The 18,707-nt window shown below is 47.2% G+C and overlaps 2 protein-coding genes and 1 gene segment (V, D, J or C); 1 reads left to right on the forward strand and 2 right to left on the reverse strand.

The window, feature by feature from the left end:
* The window catches only part of LOC131588716 (M1-specific T cell receptor alpha chain-like), a 221,624-nt gene that overhangs the window by 183,051 nt on the left and 19,866 nt on the right, over positions 1-18,707 (reverse strand). The gene's annotated exons all lie outside the window — the stretch shown is intronic.
* The window catches only part of LOC131588814 (feather keratin Cos2-2-like), a 155,797-nt gene that overhangs the window by 121,434 nt on the left and 15,656 nt on the right, over positions 1-18,707 (forward strand). The window lies entirely within an intron of this gene.
* Positions 8,376-18,133, reverse strand: LOC131588808 (T cell receptor delta constant-like). The segment is given in 6 exon segments: positions 8,376-8,838; positions 8,921-9,037; positions 9,372-9,449; positions 10,155-10,430; positions 13,121-13,321; positions 17,981-18,133. Coding segments are annotated over 5 exon segments (729 nt in total).

Consider the following 18,707-nt stretch of genomic DNA (forward strand, 5'->3'; position numbering starts at 1 on the left):
TTCGCCCTCGTAGCACAGAAGCTCACTGGGAACCGGGGCTGCCTTTGGCAAAACGCTGCCAGCAGCTGAGGGAGGTGAAGGCTCCTCTCTCCTCCGCACAGCTGAGGCCACCCTTGAGCACTGGGGGCACATCTTGACTCGTCCTAGAAGAGGGAGTTGGATTTACTGGAGAGAGGGCACTGAAAGGCTGTGAAGATGATAACGGCACTGGAGGACCCGTTGCATGAGGAAGGGCTGAGAACTGGGAGTGTTTTCCGTGGAGAAAAGGAAACCTGGGGCTGGGGAAGGGGAGATGCTCCCTCCTCAATGTACAGAAATACAGAGAGGTTTAAGCCACAGAAAAGTTTGGGTTGGAAGAGAAATTTAAAGGCCATCTAGTCCAGCCCTCCTGCTATGATTACAGATATGTGCAAGTCGATCAGGCTGCTCAAGCCCTGCCCTATCTCTTTTCAGGTTTGGAGCAGATACAATTTCTCAGGACCATCTTTACCATCACCCTAATTTTCAACAATTTCTTCCTTCAATCTTTTTTGCATCTACCTTCTTTTTGTGTTAAACTCATACCCTTTGTCCAGTCACTCCAGGCTGTGTAAGAAAGTCTGTCTCCATGTTGCTCTTTGTATATGTGAGGCATCTTCAAAACTCACCCCTTGTGTGATCCTGTGAAAGGCTCTCAGGCACACTCATGTCTCTGCAGCTGATATAGGCCAGGGAGAAAACTGACTTTGCCTCCTCAGTCAGTGGTTTGCCACCTGAGCAGAGACACAAGGACCCTGAGCAGAGAATCACAAAGGGAATTTATTGTTTTATACTTTGCCTAAGGTGTGCCCTCACCTAGTCCATGGCAGATCCTGCTGCAGAGAAAAGCAGGTCAGATGTGTGCTGATCAGCAACTGCTGCTCACACAATCCCTGAGTGCTTGTCCTGTGCTGGATCCGTACACCCTGCTCCTGTGCAGGTGGTGCAGACGGGTGGTCAGTGGTGCAGGAAAGTACATCCTTCAAAACCCAGGCTCCATGCAGGGAGTGGAATTTCTCCAGAATTCTGGCTGATTCCACTTCTGGACAGAATTCAGTGTCAGGTTTCATTGAAGGATAAATCATCTAGTCTTTTGATATGGAGCATTCTGAGGTGGGAAGAGCTGCCTGGAGGTGGGTGATCAGGACAAACCAGCCCAGGACAGAGCTCAGAGTCTCAGGCACTATTTCTTCTTTTAAGCAGGGGAGTATTGCACTTCAGCTCTTGCTTTTCACAGCTTTTTTCACTGAGGACTTCCAGAAAGAAACTGTGCTACAGGAGCGTGGAGGATGACCCTGTGTCCTCCTCAGGCTTCAAGTTTCAACGCTGGGAAGAACAGGGAAACCTGCAAATGATACAAAAGAAATTTAGGGTGGGAAAATGAAAGACACACGGAAGAATGAGGAGAGCTGTTCAGCATGGCCTTGTTTTCTGTTGTTTTCTGTTGTTTTCTGTGTTTGTGGTGTGTGTTCTTATGTCAGAACTTAGGCTGTGTTGTTGTTCTGTGAGGCTGCAGACACAGGTCCAGGCCCCCAAGCTTTCTCATAAAGGCTCTGCCTGGCCATCAGACTTGATGCTGTTCTTTCTGGAGAGGTAGAACGGGCATAAGGAAAGGGGAGCAGAAGAGGAGCCAGCTTTGCTGCTCCTGTGTGCCAATGGGAAGATAGGAATTAATTCTTGATATTGTTTGGTTTCTGTGTGCTGATTTTGTCTTGATTATTCAACTCTCTTCATGTCCAAATGTTGAGATGAAAAATGAGGGATGGGATCATCATGCAATTTGAGATGATTTGTTGCTCAAGTAAGCCTGATAAGATATCAGTCTCAAAGGCATGAGATTTCAAGCAAATCAGCCATAGCTCAAGGTAGTCATGGATTTCCTCTTCACACAGCAATATATAACATTTTGATCCAATAGACAGCTGACACAAAACCTTTTTCTACTTATTAACCTCTCACCTTTGCTTAATTTTGCTGCACTGTGTTTTTCTCTTAGCCAATACACTGATAGGTCACGTACTCATACACACACCTCTATTACAGCTTCTAGATCCCTGCCTACTCTATAAGTCACATTATTGCAGCTCAAACCTCACACTATTTTACCTAATAGAATTTCTTACTTACTCAGGACATATTCTTACTTATAACTATAGGAACCTAAGTTTATAATTTTTCTACTTAATGCTTTTGTACCTTTATCATTCCATTTATCCAGGCTCTTTCCAAGGCTACAGATTGAACCCTTCAGCATGTGAAGAATTTTCTATTTTTCCATTTGCCACATCAAAACACACTTTTCCTCACTCCACCCTTTTGTTTCTCTCCCCCACCACAGTGAGGATGACTGAATGAGCAGCTTTTTTCTTTGTAGTCTCCTTTAACCTTGGTCACCTCCTAATCCTCATCTTATAGCACAGAATGAGTCAATAATTCAGTGAGTGCATTGGCGTTTGACCAGCACTTAGACCCACTACACTGGGGAAAATGTGGGCCCACTGCTGAATGGGATGGGGACCTGGTGACACATGATATGGGAAAGGGCTGAGGTCCTGAATCCTTTATTCACCTCAGGCTTCAGCAGCCAGATCAGCCTTTGGGAATTCAATTTCCCAGAGGTCAAGGGGAGAGGTTGGAACAAGAAACATGTGCCCCTGCACAACCATTATCACAGAGCCCTTCTCTAGTCCATAATGAAAGGCTTTGTCCAGAAAGTCAGTGCTGAAAGCAGAACTGAATGAAGAACACACAACATCCACTATCTCCTCACCCATCAGGACCATTTGACTCACTGTTGAAGGCTCTAAATGTGGCTAAGCACAATTCCCACTTCCCAAAGCTATACTGACTGTACCGGAGGAAAGTATGTCACTCTATTAGGAACGGCGAGAAGAACGACACAGACTCTCTTGGGAGTTGATCAGGAGAATTTCTCTCCGTTTATTGCTTCAGGTCTTTTTTATAGACCAATCCATGAAAAGTACAGAAAAGAAACTCTTATTGGCTAGTAAACTAACACATCACCATCACTGGTCAGTGGGGTACACCACCCCTCGACTTTCTCTTGCAAGAAAACAAGGAATAGACAAACAGCACCTGCAAGGCTGTTTTCTGTCTCTGAGGATTGATTTAATTCCTCCTTATGAATTCCCAGGCCACTTTCCCAGGCAAGACTGAGAAAGCTATGTGGCCTTTCCACATAGGCAATTTCCACAGGCACTGTGCTCTCTATTTCAGAGTTAGCATCCATAAAAGTACAAGGTACAAGGGAGGCCAGGCAAAGCACAGAGGAAAAATGAGGCCAGACTGGAAAGGAGGCCAGCCAACGTGCTCAAAACCTGCATTTCCACAAACAGCCTCTGCAGATCCCAGAACAGATCCTCCTGCACCATAAATGGCACCAGCCCTTCTGCCACCGCTCCCTCCAGTGGTTTTTTTAGTCTCTACTGGAAGGCTTTTTTCCCTTCCAATGCCACTTTTAGTGCCACCAAGCCCAAGAGGGTTGTTTCCTGCACCTGCTGTTTCCTGACAAGAGCCCTGGGGAGGAGCTGCAAGAAAGAAATACTGAGAGATCCGTTTTCCCCATCTGTCAGTTCTTGATCTATTCTGCTACAGAGCTGCTCCAGGGTGATTCTGCCCCACAGTAATACATTGCTGCATCCCCTTGCTTTGCTGCCAGGATCTGCAGTGTCAATATGTTATTGGAACTGTCAAATAATCCCTTAAAGCGATCTTGGAAATCCTCTCCATAGAAATCATCCTCATGGCAAATAAATTTGAGAGACCCTTGTGGGCCCTGACGGTACCAGTACATGTAGTAGCTGTTCATATCATCTCCCTTCATGGAGCACTGGAATGTGACTGCATCTCCCTCTTGCACAGTCAGTTTCCTGGGGTGCTGCTCCAAGGCCATCTGGCCAGTGACAGCTGCAGAGAGCAAGAACAAGCCACAGTCACTCCAAGATTCAGCAAAGGTCGGGGCAATGCTGGTGGGGCTTTGCAATGGCACTGGACCAGTGGGAGGATAAAATGCTCCTCTTTGCAGCCAGCTGACACAGATGGGTAGAGCTGACAGCAGTTATCAAAGCTCACAAGGAAGGAGACACCACATTTCCCTCCCTCCTTTTCAGTGTCAGACAGGAAGTTTTTTTCTGATTTTCCCCAAAGTAGCAGGAAGGATTTGCACCATGGGGGAATAAATCCCTTTGTCCTTGCCAGGACAGGATGGCAAGGAACCCACTCTCCTGCCCCTGCAAGTGCTCTAGATGAGCACAGGAAGGACGAAGGCCTGTCACGGGCAATGGGGCTGGGTCCCTGTGCTGCCATCCCCCAGCTGGGCTGTGCCACAGGGGCCGCAGTGCCCCAGGAGCAGTGTCCAGTGCCAGGCCAAAGCGCTGGGCCCCAAGAGCTGAGTGCAGCAGGGAGGTGCCCTGCGTGTGCCCAGGCTGCAGAGGAGGCAGCTTGGATGGAGGTGACGAGCTCCTGGCCAGAAGAGGAGCAGGGCTGCTCTCACCATGCTCCACAGGCACGGCTGGGCAGCTCGAGCCGGGGACCAGAGGCAGCTGCAAGCGCTCAGCACAGCTCCCCAGAGCCGTGCAGAGCCCAGGGCCACGCTCAGCCCCTGGGGCATCAGCCCTTCCCTTCACTTACCGACAATGGGCAAGAAGCCCACGCACAGGGCACTCCACATGGCCAGGCCCGCTCCGTCTGGCCTCTCTCCACCTTCTCTCTGCCTGCACAACAGCTCTGCCCAGCCCTGCCCTGCCTGGGCCTCTGTCCCTGCACTCAGGCCCAGTCCCTGCTGGTCCCTCCCTCAGTCTGTGACACCAGAGACGGGGAGAGGTGGGGCAGGAGGAGCAGAACTTGAAGCTGTTGGTGCCTTCCTGGGTGTCTCTCACCCTGTGTGCTCCCCATCTTTCCTTTAAGCCCTCCCCATATTCACACTTTCTGTGATCCTGTGAAAGTGCCTCGGGCTTGGTTTGGACTGGGTCAGTGGGAACACTGAATTTGGAAATACCATTCCTGAACCACAGCAGCCTTATTTGGCATCCAGTGTGTGGCATGAAGGGTGGAGAGAAGAACAGATCTGCCCAGATTGGGTTGGAAACAAATCTGATCCAAGTATTACTTGTATTAGCCACCAGTGCCAATGCTGCTTGGGCTGTAGCTGTGGCTGTGGTAGCTGACCCTGTGTATGTTCCTGTATGTGCTCCTCATGATGATTTTGTGCAGGGCTGTGGGCATTGACAAGGGCATTGGGACAGAAACTCTCAGCCTCTGGGGGTGATTCCTGTCAAGTGTTAGAGAAAGATATTCTCCCAAGGATGATCTAGCAGTGCACCCAAGTGGGTGGAACATCGTGGCCAGAGACTCTACTTGTCATTCAAATAGAACTGTATGTGCAAAATGCCTGTTAGAGATGCCCAGTAATGAAGGCTGGGGTGTCTCTACTCTGTCTGCTTGCAGGTTATGTTTCAGTAGAGGTCACAAAAGATGAAGTGTCCTGATGATGGGAGGCTTTGGTGTAGTCAGGAATAAACCAAGGCTCTCCCTACAGAAATCATAGAGTTGGTATCTATTTTCAAAGCTGTGCTTTGGAAAGGCAGACATTCCCAGGAGCACTGCAGTGCACTCCCCAGTCCTGAATAGTTTTGCAGGGGAAGATCAGGTTCCGAATCCTTCAGTTCAGACCATATCTGCTGACTGAAATATAAGGGAGAGAAAGGCAACTTGCCTTACAGTCAGGTAAATACCCATACTCCTAATGAGTTTCTTTTTACTTTAGATCTAATTTTGTCCAGAGCTGTTTAGTATTTTGGGACACCAAACAGATAGGTCAGGTTATGCCCAGCTGATGCAAGAAAAGGATTATTATGGAGTATTTTTAATGCTGTGTAAGAAAACAGAAGGATTTAGTTGTACAAAAAGCTATTTAATATTAACCATTCTCTTGGAGTTCTTCATGACACTTCCCCACATAACCTCTTGGGGAGAGGTTTATTCTTTCAGGATGCTTTTAATATTCTCAGCCACAGGAGAGAGCTCTCACCATTCTGACTTGCTCAGCAGGACAGATGTCAGACACCACACTCTATGAGTGAGACTCACCAAGGGGGAGGAAAAATAAATGTGCTAGAAATGAAAATTTTCCTCAAACTACTTAAAAAGTTTTATTGAAGTTCACATTGTGGGTGGTTTTGTCCCTGAAACTACGGGAAAAACAAAATCTCTCCAACAGCATTTTTTAGTGTTAGAGAATCAAGGCATTACTTTCTTTTGGCCAGGATGTTGTTCTGGCCAGGATGTGCTACAGAAATAATTTCATCCACTCATTGATCAGGTTGTGTAGAGAAAATCCTTCCATCACACAAGGTTTTCACTGGATTTTTCTTGTACTTATACAGTCAAAACCCAATGAAATTCATTGGTTCAGTGGTTATTGGTCCCAAGTTCCACAGTTTGTAGGGTTTGGTTTCCTATTCATCCCTTCAGCCTTGATGTTATGTCAGTTCTCATTCTTCATTCAATAGAGGTAGTACTGATAAAATACATTGTACCAAAGAGTTCTGCTTAAAATCATCCTGCATTATTTTGGTATCATGGGATCCCTTACAGGACAATATTGTTTATTCAGATTTCAGGATAATTGTACATGCAAAGATGCATCATTTAACAGAGGGTCTTTATAATGTGGAGAACAGTTTCTCTACCAAACTGTCCTCATCTTATGTCAGCAGGGAGAGCTGCAGATTCTGTCCCCTTATGTGGAATTAACCACACTAACACAATCTTACTGTTGGACTGAACAAAAGCTCCCAGTTGTGGGGTTTCTTCTGGAAACAATCCAAATCTCCTGTTTTCTTAAGCTGCAGGTTCTGCATTGCCAATGCAAAGTGAAAAGCCGCTGCTTAGTGGGGGCAACCTGGGACCCTGTCATGAAATGAGGGCTTTAGGTCAATGAAACTCTCTCTGTCAGAGGAGTCAGCAAGAGCAGAATTCATACAAATTTGCCAAAGGGTGGCACAGTCCAACAGCAACACTCACCCTGCAGCTTTACTTTGTGGATGCATCAGGAACAGGACCATTGAACTGGAATTAATTTGGAAAGATTGGTGCAGAGATGGAGGGCAAGAAAGGGATAGAGCTGTAAAAGGATGTCCCTCCCAGGGAGTCAAGAGCTACAGAAATGACTCCCCTGCTTTCTAAACTCCTTCTCAGAGGAGGTGTGCATGGATCCAATCCTAGTCTCAGACTTCACCAAGACTTTATAACTAAGGGATTATAACAATTAATAGCAATTAATCACTGACCTTTCCTTCCTGTCCATCTGATTCCATCAGTTTTTGTCTAAGGGAGTATTCTGAAAATAGAAATCTGCCTGAGAGACTGGGAAAAGGTGTGGAGTGCTTGACAAAAAGGTTCTGGGTGTCATTGCAAGATCAGGATAAAAACACTGGTGAATGGTTTCCCATGATTTATGTTATGGTGGTGGAATGCACTAAATGAGCATTTTACTGGATTTACCACGGAAATTTCACAGAGTTTCTGCAAGGCCTGAGGGTCTTCTCTGGGTGTCTGCAGGGCCTGAGGGTCTGACCTGACCCAGCTTAATGCAGCTCACCTTGCCATGTCCTCTGCAGAGGCTCTGCTGAAGCCAGCAGGATCTCAGGCAGGGGGAGGAAAGGCTTTTTTGCCCTTCAGGATGTGGTTAAGTTGTTTTTTCAAAAGCAGGGGAGGGTTGGTGCTGCCTGGTGGAACTGAGTCAGAAATGGTGACCACAGCATCCTGCCTGGTGCTTGTGAGAGGGCCATGAGCTGGGGAAGGTGTGTGCTGGGCTCTGGAGGGTAAGAACCAAGTTGCTATGGAAACTATCACTGCATCAAACCACCCGATGTTATTGCCTGGTGGCCCCTTCCCCCTATCAGAGAGTGCAAAACAACAGCAGGGTTTCTTCTCTGCTGATGTGAGCATTGTCCTCCCTCATGCCTTCAGCAAGGACTCTCCTCACTGAGGCTCTTGAATGTGCCAGAGACACTTCCCTGCAGAGTCTGGAAAAGACAAAATCAGCCAACAAGAAATCTACATTATCAAAGCTGTTTTTCTAATCCCAGTGGGCTTTAGGTGAGTTGGATTTCAGCTGTCCCCATCCTGCTTTGGAAGAAAAAGCACAGAAACCCCACAGCATTTTGGCCTGGCACAACTTTTATTTTCATCACTACTACAGGAACCTAAAGTGCACATGAGATATATTTGGCAGAAGAAATAGAGGCTTCATAAAGAAATGAACATTTTCTGCTTGAATTAAATCACTTGAGATCCTACACAGTTCTTCTCATCCACAATACACACTTGATCTGTCTAAAACCCAGAGCCAGAAATGGCAGCTCCAGGGCTTGAATTCTCTCAGCAGTAATACTCCAGTTCTAGAGGCAGTAACACAACATGCCTGGCAAAGGTGCTTTTGAAAGGCCACAGGTCTGGAGTCAGCACTGGAGTTTTCAAAACTATTGATGCAGGTTGGACACTTGTGTGCAAATGCCAGAAGAGTGGGGAGATCTGCTAAGCAGGAGGATGAGGATAAATTCACCCTCCTCTGTTCTCAGAGGAGAGGAAACAGCAAAAGCACTTAAAACTCTTCAGTGTAAATCAGCTGGCCAGGCAGGAGTGAAGAGGATTCAATGTCTTGAGGGGAAGGTGCTGCCTTGTGTCCTGGCTGGTCTCTGTCAGCTGCTCTGCCCCTGCTTGTTCAACCCCCTTGTGCTGCTGGTTCACGTTCTTTCCTGCTCTTCTTCGGGTTCCTCTTGCCTTCATTCCCCATGACTGGAAGAGCAGAGGGAGGTTTAAAGTACATTTAATGAAACTGGGCCTATGAACCATTGTTTGATGGCTGTGTGCTCCTTACCTCAGAAAAGAAACAACTTGATACTCATGAGGGCATTGAAGGCGATGCTCTTTGCCAGCAGGACTCGCAAACCCAACACAGCCATGGACAGCATGTTCACTCTCTGCCCTTCAGGATCTGCTCAGTGACCAGAAAAGAGGAGAGAGATCATGGTCTAGCTTTTGATGTTGTGATCGTGGCAGAAATTGGAAAAACCCCAGGTGACAGAGAAAGGAAGAGCAGCAAAGGAACAGACGATAGAGAACTTGGCAAGAACAGGGGAGCCCAGGCTCAGTGTCCATTGCTTTTTGCTTCCTGGGGTTTGTGTGTAACTGCAGGAGCAACCTTGGAACAGCAGCTTGTGTCTGCTGAACATGTTGTGTTGTGACTCCTCTGCCCTGGAGAAAAGACATTTCCATGCCTTTATCCCCCACAGAGCGATGTAACTGCACAACCTGTTTGGGTAACTCACCTTGTGCAGAGGTGTCTGTGCTGTTGCAGACCCTCTTACTGGCCTCTGTTACTGGTTCTTCATCCTCCTCTTCTGTGCCTTGATAAAGAAAATGCATTTAACAGGCATTTAAATGGCATTGTATTCCTGTTTTATAAAGGACTAAAAGAAATGTTAATGTGAAATTTCCTGTAGGAACTTGAGGAAAGTTTGGACTCAGGTGATCAGGATGCAGCTCAGATGATCAGTCATTAATTCCAGCATTAATTTCATGTGAAAAATTCTCCATACAGTTGCAGAGAACAGAAGAATTCCTGCATTGTTTTGGTTTTGCTATTAGAATGGCCTTCAGAACTAAAAAAACAACCCCACAAAATATAACAATTCAGTTTGTTATTTTTTGGGTTTGTTGTTTTGTTATTTAAATATATTTGTTATTTTGTTATCAAATCCCTCACAACACACCCAACCTTTTAACTTTTTCTTGATATTGGAAAGGCTGTTCCAGCTTCTACTGCACGGTAAATATTAGGCATAGGGTAAAATATTTAGTCATAAGGAAATTCACGTTTTAAACAAATAGAGTGTGTCTTCCCCCCCAAAAATGCATCTCCATGTAATTAAATAGTTGAAAGCATTTCTTCCAGATGCTTTGAAACATCTTTCAGCTCTTCCTGCTGAGATACCAAATGGCTTTCTCATTTCTGCTGCCTGCCCAGGGCAATGCTGTCACAAAGGAGGACACAAAACCCCCATGGGTCACTGTCTCCAGAAATAAGTGACAGTTGTGCCACCAAACTGTACCTGGCTGTGATGTTATTGTGCTGTTGGCAGATTTGGCTGTGCAAGTCACCTCTGTGTCTTGTGTCACGTTGACCACCTTAATTGCATTGTACAGCCCCTCTGATGTCAAAATAGATGTGCTCTGTTCATATATGACCTCCGTAGCAGGCATCTCCAAGCTGATGTTCTTTGTAATGAAGTTCCTTGCCAAACAAGCTGCTTTCCCAGTGCTGCCACCTTCTTTCAGTTTCCTTGATTTCATCACAATGACTTGAGGGAGAGAAGTTTTTGGAGTGTCTGTAAAGAAAAGCATGCTTTGGACAGGACTGATTTTACTGCAAGCTTACCCAAGTGCTGCCTAACTGAAAATTCACATGTACTCTAGCTGTGACTAATTTGTAGCATTACTGGTCTTTCTGTGGTCTTTATGTCTTCTGCTTCTTCCAAAAGATCAAGTTAAAGACAGAAAAGGGTATGTGGGGCATATTTTATAAGATATTTAATCCCACAGCATCGCAGCTTCCTTTTGCCAAAGCTTATGCTTGTAAGTGAGCCCTTGATTTCATAGAGGACCTACACACAGACAAGAAAGGAACTTTTATGAATGCCCCTCCAAGAGTCCATTTATTCTGCTTTCTCAGCAATTTCATTCCAAAACATAAGAATTCTATCTGGATTGCCTTACATATTCATGAGACATAAGTGAATACTGGTTTTTCTATTACTGTCTCTTCCAGACACCCAACAGAAATCGAACATCCATTAACTTGGTTTGACCAGTTCAGTTGAACCTAAACTCTGAACAATTTAGTAAGATTAAACTAGTACAGAAATGTTGCATAAGATTTTATTTTATGATTTTGTACATTGCCCTTCTGTGTTATCAGTGTTGTATTTTTAACTCTGACACAACAGATATTCTTAAGACCTCATATGCCAACTTCTGCAGATAATTTATTTCCCTTTAGACTGTCCAAGCATGACTTTAAAACCCAACAATAACTATGAAAATCTTATTAAGAAGCCTAAATAAATAGATAGATGTATTTCCCAAAGAAATTCAGAATTATAGCAGACAAAACTTCCCTTGTGGAGTTCAACTTCTTTGGCAACACTGAGAAGAGGGATTAGAATATTTTTACATATAAATTGTCTAGTTTCATATAAAATATTACACATAGAAAGTCTAATTAGTGACTGAGAAACACGAATAGGTGTCTGCATGAATTTTAGGGTGAATAAAATATATTAAAAGGGGAAAAATGAAAGAGTAACAACTCAGAAAATGGTAATGTATAAAGGATACCTACTTGGCTCCACGGTCAGTTGAGTTCCTTTCCCAAAGACAAGAGCAGCGGTAACACACAGTTAAAATGTGTAAATCAAAAAGGGCTCATTTTGCTATTCTTCCTATACACATTTCCTTGCCAGGTGTTGTACCAGGGTTGGCCAGAGCCTGTCAGTCCTGTGCATTCTGTGTTCTCTGAGAAGACTCTGAAAAGCTTTTCATGTGGTCTCCTCTGCAGGCTTTCCAAACAGCCAGAATACAAAAAAGCTGCTTCTCTGCAATGGCTCCCTGGGCAAGATCTTCAGCAAGAAATAATGTACAGGGTGCAATTGTAGTTCAGAGAGCAGATTTGTTTTACCTGACCCCAGAAGCCTCACCTGAGTCCCACTAGTTTGCATTACCTGACATGAATTCCTACCACTGCTTGCTTCTGGGAGGGATTTGTGTTTTATGTTCTGACAATTGATTTGGACAAAAAGTTGTACTTCTTTGTCACTTTAGTCTCATAAAGTCACAGGAAAAGCCCCATATTCTAAAATGTAACGGACCTTAACATTCTCAATGAATGTTTAATCTGGAATAATCAAACCTGAACCAAAAGGAAAACCTTTGCCCTTAACTGAGCCCTCAAGAGAATATGCCTGGAGTATTCCACAGTGACACTAATGGTTGTTATTTTATTTGATTAGGGAGAATTCTCAAAAGATTTGCATAGTGAAGTATTCATGCTCTAAACATCTTAAAATGCGTTCCCAAAGGAATTCAAAACAAAAAGAGGGAGGTTGCTAACATCCTGGAAACTTTGTCTGCAATTTATTAAGTATTTCAGCAGACTTGAAAGGGACTTTGATACTAGGCCAAATATCTTTTACCATCAAGCATAATACCAGAATCTCTGTGCAGCTCTGAAAATATCCTGTCTTTTGCTGTCTTTGGAAAAGAAAAACCTCAAGCAGTATGGAAGGAAGAGGTCTTTCTTCAGAATGGTAACTTTGCTTGGGGAGACATGCACCTTTTTTGTACATAATGAAATTCCAGATAAAGATAGGAATAACTAAGGCTTCTTATAATCCCTACTCCCCACACTGGTCTTTCCAGATCCCACACAACCTGGGAGCCAATTGTCTTTCATTCCAGCAGCTCTTGCATATGAGGCACTTGTGAGAATTTAAGCCCAAGGCCATTTAACCTCCTTCCTCCTCCTGTGTCCCCAGGCCAGTGGAGTTACTTACCTGGGGACACTGTCAGTGTGGTGCTGGCATCCAAGCAGAACTTCTCAAACCAGGCAGTTACAGATGTGTCTCAGAACTCCTCAGCAGTGTGAGCTCTTCCCTGAGCTCTGCATTCCTGCCCCAAGCCAGTCAGTGGAAGTCCACTGGAGAATTGGACACTTGACAGTAAATTTGAGCCAGAGTGCTGCCCAAGCTGGGAAGAAGTTATCACGTGCTAAGCAGAGCCCTGCTGGTGTTTGGGGATGATGGAATAATGGTGCTATGCAGAGTCAGCCCAGTTGTTCCTGGGAAACCTTCCTGAGCAGATGCAAGCTGAGGATTTGGCTTGAAAGCCTGGCTGGAGAGCAAGTGCACTCAAGGGATTATTGCAGCTGAAAATTTTTTCATTGAACCCAAACGTTTAAATTCCATTTTCACCCCCACCTCAATTTTAATTGAAATTTGAGAAATAAAGGAATGCCACTTACTTGGTACAACTGTGAGTGTCGTCCCTGGTCCAAATATAAGCTTATCTATCTTCACACCGCTAGGACTCATTCCAATAACCCACTCTTTCCACATGGTATTCAAAGTTTTGTAAAAACAGGCAATGAGAAGCCAGATGTTAGTCCTAATTATCCATGGGTGCAAGTTTATGAGGAGATCCAGAGGTACATTTAGTTCCAAAACTGGAAAAGGAAAGAAAGTTAATGGAATAGTTCAGTGATTTCAAATAGCTTGATTGAATATAGAATTTTAAACTTCTCCTTTTCTTCCAACTTTTAGAACCCCCATGAACTCTTTTATACATCCAGGGTAAAAGGCAATATAGAAAGAATATTCTTTTATCTTCTTTATCATTACAGTCACCCATCTCCTTTCTTTCCCAAAAGATCTCACCTTTTTTCCCTCTTTCTCTTTTTGTACAGGTCCCTATGCTGTTTATATCATTGTGGTACTCCTGCCCCGGTACACGGTGATATATTTCATAGCAAAAACCGTCTCTGTTCCACTACACAGAATTTTGGATTATACAGGCAGTCACATGACTTCCTCAGTGGTTTAAGACCCAACGTATCACATGAGGAAACACCATATGGCTTTCAAGGAAGGGTCTAAAATAATAGCAGAAAGGTTGAGTTGTAAATGAGAACTTGGGGATTACATGGCAGCTCTGAAAAGTCTGAGAGAGTTAAGCTGCATAGAAAGCAGGAAAATTATCAATACTTTTCATGTTATTTCAAAGCATTCATGAAAATTCTTCTGACTTGCTGGAAGCTGTCCACTTTTTCCCCTTAGTTTCAGTGCTCAGAAGCAGGAGGAATGTGCCCTCTGGGCTCTCAGAATTGGTGTCCGGGGGTCATTTAGTACCTTAGAAAATCTTTATGGAGTTTTAGGTAAGAGGAGAAAGTTGGCAAGATGATTGTTCTTTGTTGTGTAGAGGCACTGAAAGCTTGGGAGAGAGGATCAAAGAGTAAAGGACGTGTTGCATATTGACCAAATCCTTCATGACATTCAACTTCTGTATCATAAACCCTTCTGAGACCCTGCAGCTATGAGAACCCATCCCTGCTTTTGTAGCAAAGGAAGGGCTTGATGAGTCTGTGCCTGTCAGGAAATGTTGGTACAAAACAGGTGAGGAATGATATGAACAGGACAGGTTTCAAAATAATGAAAAACCAAAGGGCTGAAAGGGGTGCACTGTGAGAGTGTGCATATACATGAGGAGTATCTGTGGGGAAAAAGAAAATCCTCTGGGCAATTACCAGAGTAATTACTGGATGGGTGCCTCTTCACAGCCCCTTTGCAGAAACACACAGAGTAGGAGAGCAAACATGAGACATTAGAGCTCCACCAGTAGGTGCAGGGCACCTCATGGACAGCAGAGAGAAGTAGTGGAACAGCTCACATGAGCCAGGATGGGAAATGTGTGGTGCAGTGCAGCTCAGGGCACATGGCCTGGGCTCATCTCCAAGAGAGGATCCTGGGTTGGGTTGGGTTGGGTTGGGTTGGGTTGGGTTGGGTTGGGTTGGGTTGTGTTGGGTTGGGTTGGGTTGGGTTGGGCTGGGTTGGGCTGGGTTGGGATGGGTTGGGTTGGGTTGGGTTGGGTTGGGTTGGGTTGGGTTGGGTTGGGTTGGGTTGGGATGGGTTGGGTTGGGTTGGGTTGGGTTGGGTTGGGTTGGGTTGGGTTGGGTTGGGTTGGAAGGGCCCATAAACATCATCTATTTCCAATCCCTTTGACAAGGTCAGGGACACCTTCCACTATCCCAGGTTGCTCCAAAGACAGTCCATCTTGGCCTTGGACACTTCCAGGGATGGGCATGCTCTGGGCAATATGTACCAAGCCATCACCAGTCCCACAGCCAAAAATCCCTTACCAATATCCCATTATCCCATCCTGCTGGCAGTGGGAAACCATTCCACCATGTCCTGTCACTCCAGGCCCTTTTCCAAAGTCATTCTCCAGCTCTCTTGGGGCCCCTTAGGCATTGGAAGGGGCTCTGAGGTCTCCCCAGAGCCTTCTCCTCTCCAGGCTGGGCACCCCCAGCTCTCTCAGCCTTTGAGCTCTAAGTCTGTGGGCTGCAGGCAGAGCTGTGGGATGATGGAGATGTGGTGGAGGAGCTTCCAGGAGCCTTGTAGTGACTGAAGCCAGGCTGGGAAGGCAAGGAGTGGGAATTGTCCTTTCTCTGAGAGAGCAGCTGGAATTTGTGCTGTGGGCTGTGCAATGAGCCAGCTGACAGCAGATGGATCAGGATTAGAGGCCACATCAGCAGCGGGGACACTCTGGTGAGTGCCTACTCCACATCACCTGATGGAGAAGAATTGGAAATGCCTTCTTGGGACAAATGGGACATTCCTCGGCTCTGGTTGTCATGGGGTGCCTGAAGTGTGTCAAGTGTCTGATGGCAGGACAGCACAGCTGAGCACACACACTCAGGAGTTTTCTGGAGTGTGCTGATGCAAACTTGCTGGCACAGGTGACACAGGAGAGCTGGACCTCTGCTTGCCAGTGAGGAAGAATTGGTGGTGGATGTGAGGTGGTTGGGGCAGCCTTGGCTGCAGTGAGCATGCACTGTTTGAGCTCAGGACCCAGAGAGAAGAGAGCAATGCAAAGTACAGGACTGGGGCCCTGGGCTTCAGGAGAGCAAAATCTGGGCTCTTAAGGGATCTTCTGGGAGGAATCCCATGGGTTATGGTCCTGGACAGAGGAGGGGTCTAGGAGAGCTGCTCATTTTCAGAGATTATATCCATGAACCTCAAGAGTGATTCCTCCTGACAAAGCAGCAAGTCAAGCATTGTGTCAGATGTCTAAAATGATGAACAAAGAGCTCCTGAATAAACTCATAAAGGGTAAATACAAAGCAACAATAAGTGATTCCAATTCCTTGTTGCGATGTCTATAGCAGAGGGATTCCTAGAGCAAAGTGCCATTTCTGGTCTCCAGGTCCTGTTCATCTGCTTCTGGCCATTGTTCGATCTGAAGTTAAAAGGATCTTTTTTTTACTAAAAGCCTCCTTTGTGCTCTGAGACAAATTCACCCTCTTTCCCTGATTCTTTTTGCCTGAGGGAGATATTGAGAAGGAAGGAAGGACTGAACACCACATTAATGGTTTGGGGCTTCCTTGTGGAAGACTGCTGTTGTTATTGTTGTAGCACCTTTGCATCTGTTTCTGCAAAAGACAGACCAGACTAGTCTTGAGAAGTCTGAGAAGAGCCTTGCCTTGCAGCAACCACAAAAGACCTGGCTGGGTTAAAGCCCCTCCTTCCAATTCTGCCCTGGCTCTGCCTGCCTTTCAAGCTCTGTGCCCTTTTCAAGTTCTCTCATGCTGCAGAAATAGGTGGCTGTGTCTGCAGCTGCTGGCGAGAGCAGTTGCAGCCACACCTGGTTTCTGGAGGGGTCTGTGGAGCTGTTGACTCGAGTCTGGAAGGATGAAGCAATGTGCTGGCGTTGTGTGAAAGGATACTGCATAACTATGTGCTGCAGCTCTTTGCCAGGAGTCTGCCGGATCCAGTCCCAGGCGTAGCTGCTGTCGGTGATGGCTACACCAGAGATGTGACAGGTGAGCAAGACAGACTCTGAGATCTTCCCTGTTGCAGGTCCTGAGGCCTCTGTCTTCACCTGAGAAAGGCCACCTGCAGCCCCAGGAGACAAGGATAAACGAACAGCAACAGCTTAAGCAATCAATCTACTCCACCGCATCCCTGCGATTCTGCTTGTGATGCCCAGGATCCAGCAGCTGCAAACTCATCTGCTCAAATACCCTTGATCTCTTTAGAATCTCAGATCTGGGAGAGAAATACAGCCTTCCCCATTCTCCCACTGAGCTCCCAAATGACCCTCTAGAATTCCCCATTTCCTCCGCTCACCCCTCAGGCAGCAAAACCCATGGGCTGGACTGAATGGACATGAGCTGTGCCCAAAACCATAGCAGAACTATTCACACATCCTACTGGGTACCTGTAATACTGGAAACCAAAGGGAAACAGGAAAATTGCTTCAAAGCTGAAGCAGTGAGAAGTGAGTTGGCATGATACATGGCAAGAAAATAATCATAAAGATTAGAGCTTATTTGGGGAAAGCAAAAGATAGGCTGTCCCTGTTAGAATCAAGCATGTGAAAATTCTGTCCTGTGTCTACAGTAACCCTGAATATCTAGGAAACAGGCCCCTTCCAGCTCTGAGGCAGAGAGCGGGGATGCTGACAGATGGTTTGTGTTCAACCTCAGCTGGATTTTGTGTCTCTGTGCGAACAGCACAGAAGTAAAGGGCACGGTCCCCAGCATGGAGAAGGTGCAGGCTGAGAGATGCCACAGATCGGGAATTGTCCCTGGAGGCTGTGGCTCGACCTTCCACTGCGGACCCAAACTGAATCTGGGATGAGTAATGGCTTATCCAGGACACCCATTCGAATCTGCCTCTGGGAGCCTGCCGGTACCACCGAACATAATGATTCTCGAAGGTGAAGCCTGACCCGCGGCAGGAGAGGGTGACGGAGTCCCCGGGCGCTCGCAGCCCTCCGCCGGCCTCCTGCAGCCTCGGCTGTGCCCAGAGCCCTGCGGAGGGAGAGCGCAGCAATCGGGCAGGGAGCGAGCACGGCCCGAGGGCGCTGTCCCGGTGTCCCGGTGCCCCCGGGCCGGCACAGCCACAGCCGCCAGCCCCGGCCCACAGCCCCTGTGTGTGGCTGTGGCCCGGCCTTTGCCCGTGTTCCCTGCCCTGCCGCTGCTCCTGTCCTTTGGCCGCTCTCTGCCCTCGTCCCTGGCGCTGCTCGTGCTCCTGCTCCCGCCTGTCCCTGTGGCTGTCCCTCGTTGCCCGGCCCGGGCTCGCTGCCCTCCCCGCCCGGCTCTCACCTGGCGGCCACAAGGCCAAGGCCAAGGGCAGCAGCCACGGCCCCAGCGCGGCCGCCATCGCTGCGGGCCCCGGCTCCGCGGCAGCCGCACAGGAGCCGAGCGGAGCCGCGCTCGGGCCGCTCCCGCCCGGCCCCGCCTCGCCGGGGCAGCGCCGGCGCCTCTGCCCGCCCCGACACCCCCGCCCCGGGCCCCGGGCCCGGCCCCGCCGGGCGGGAGCAGCGCCGGCCGCGGCCGGGCCGCGTTCGCAGAGCAGCGCTGCGCGCTTGGAGAGCGCTTCTGCCAAAGCGAGCCGAGAGCTCCGTGGCCAACGCGCCCACAAATTCGCCCTCGTAGCACAGAAACTCACTGGGATCCGGGGCTGCCTTTGGCAAAACGCTGCCAGCAGCTGAGGGAGGTGAAGGCTCCTCTCTCCTCCGCACAGCTGAGGCCACCCTTGAGCACTGGGGGCACATCTTGACTCGACCTAGAAGAGGGAGTTGGATTTAATGGAGAGAGGGCACTGAAAGGCTGTGAAGAAGATAACGGCACTGGAGGACCCGTTGCATGAGGAAGGGCTGAGAGCTGGGAGTGTTCTCTGTGGAGAAGAGGAAACCTGGGGCTGGGGAAGGGGAGATGCTCCCTCCTCAATGTACAGAAATACAGAGAGGTTTAAGCCACAGAAAAGTTTGGGTTGGAAGAGAAATTTAAAGGCCATCTAGTCCAGCCCTCCTGCTATGATTAGATATGT

This window comes from Poecile atricapillus, chromosome 27 (genome assembly GCF_030490865.1).
Source record: "Poecile atricapillus isolate bPoeAtr1 chromosome 27, bPoeAtr1.hap1, whole genome shotgun sequence".
Lineage (NCBI taxonomy): Eukaryota > Metazoa > Chordata > Aves > Passeriformes > Paridae > Poecile > Poecile atricapillus.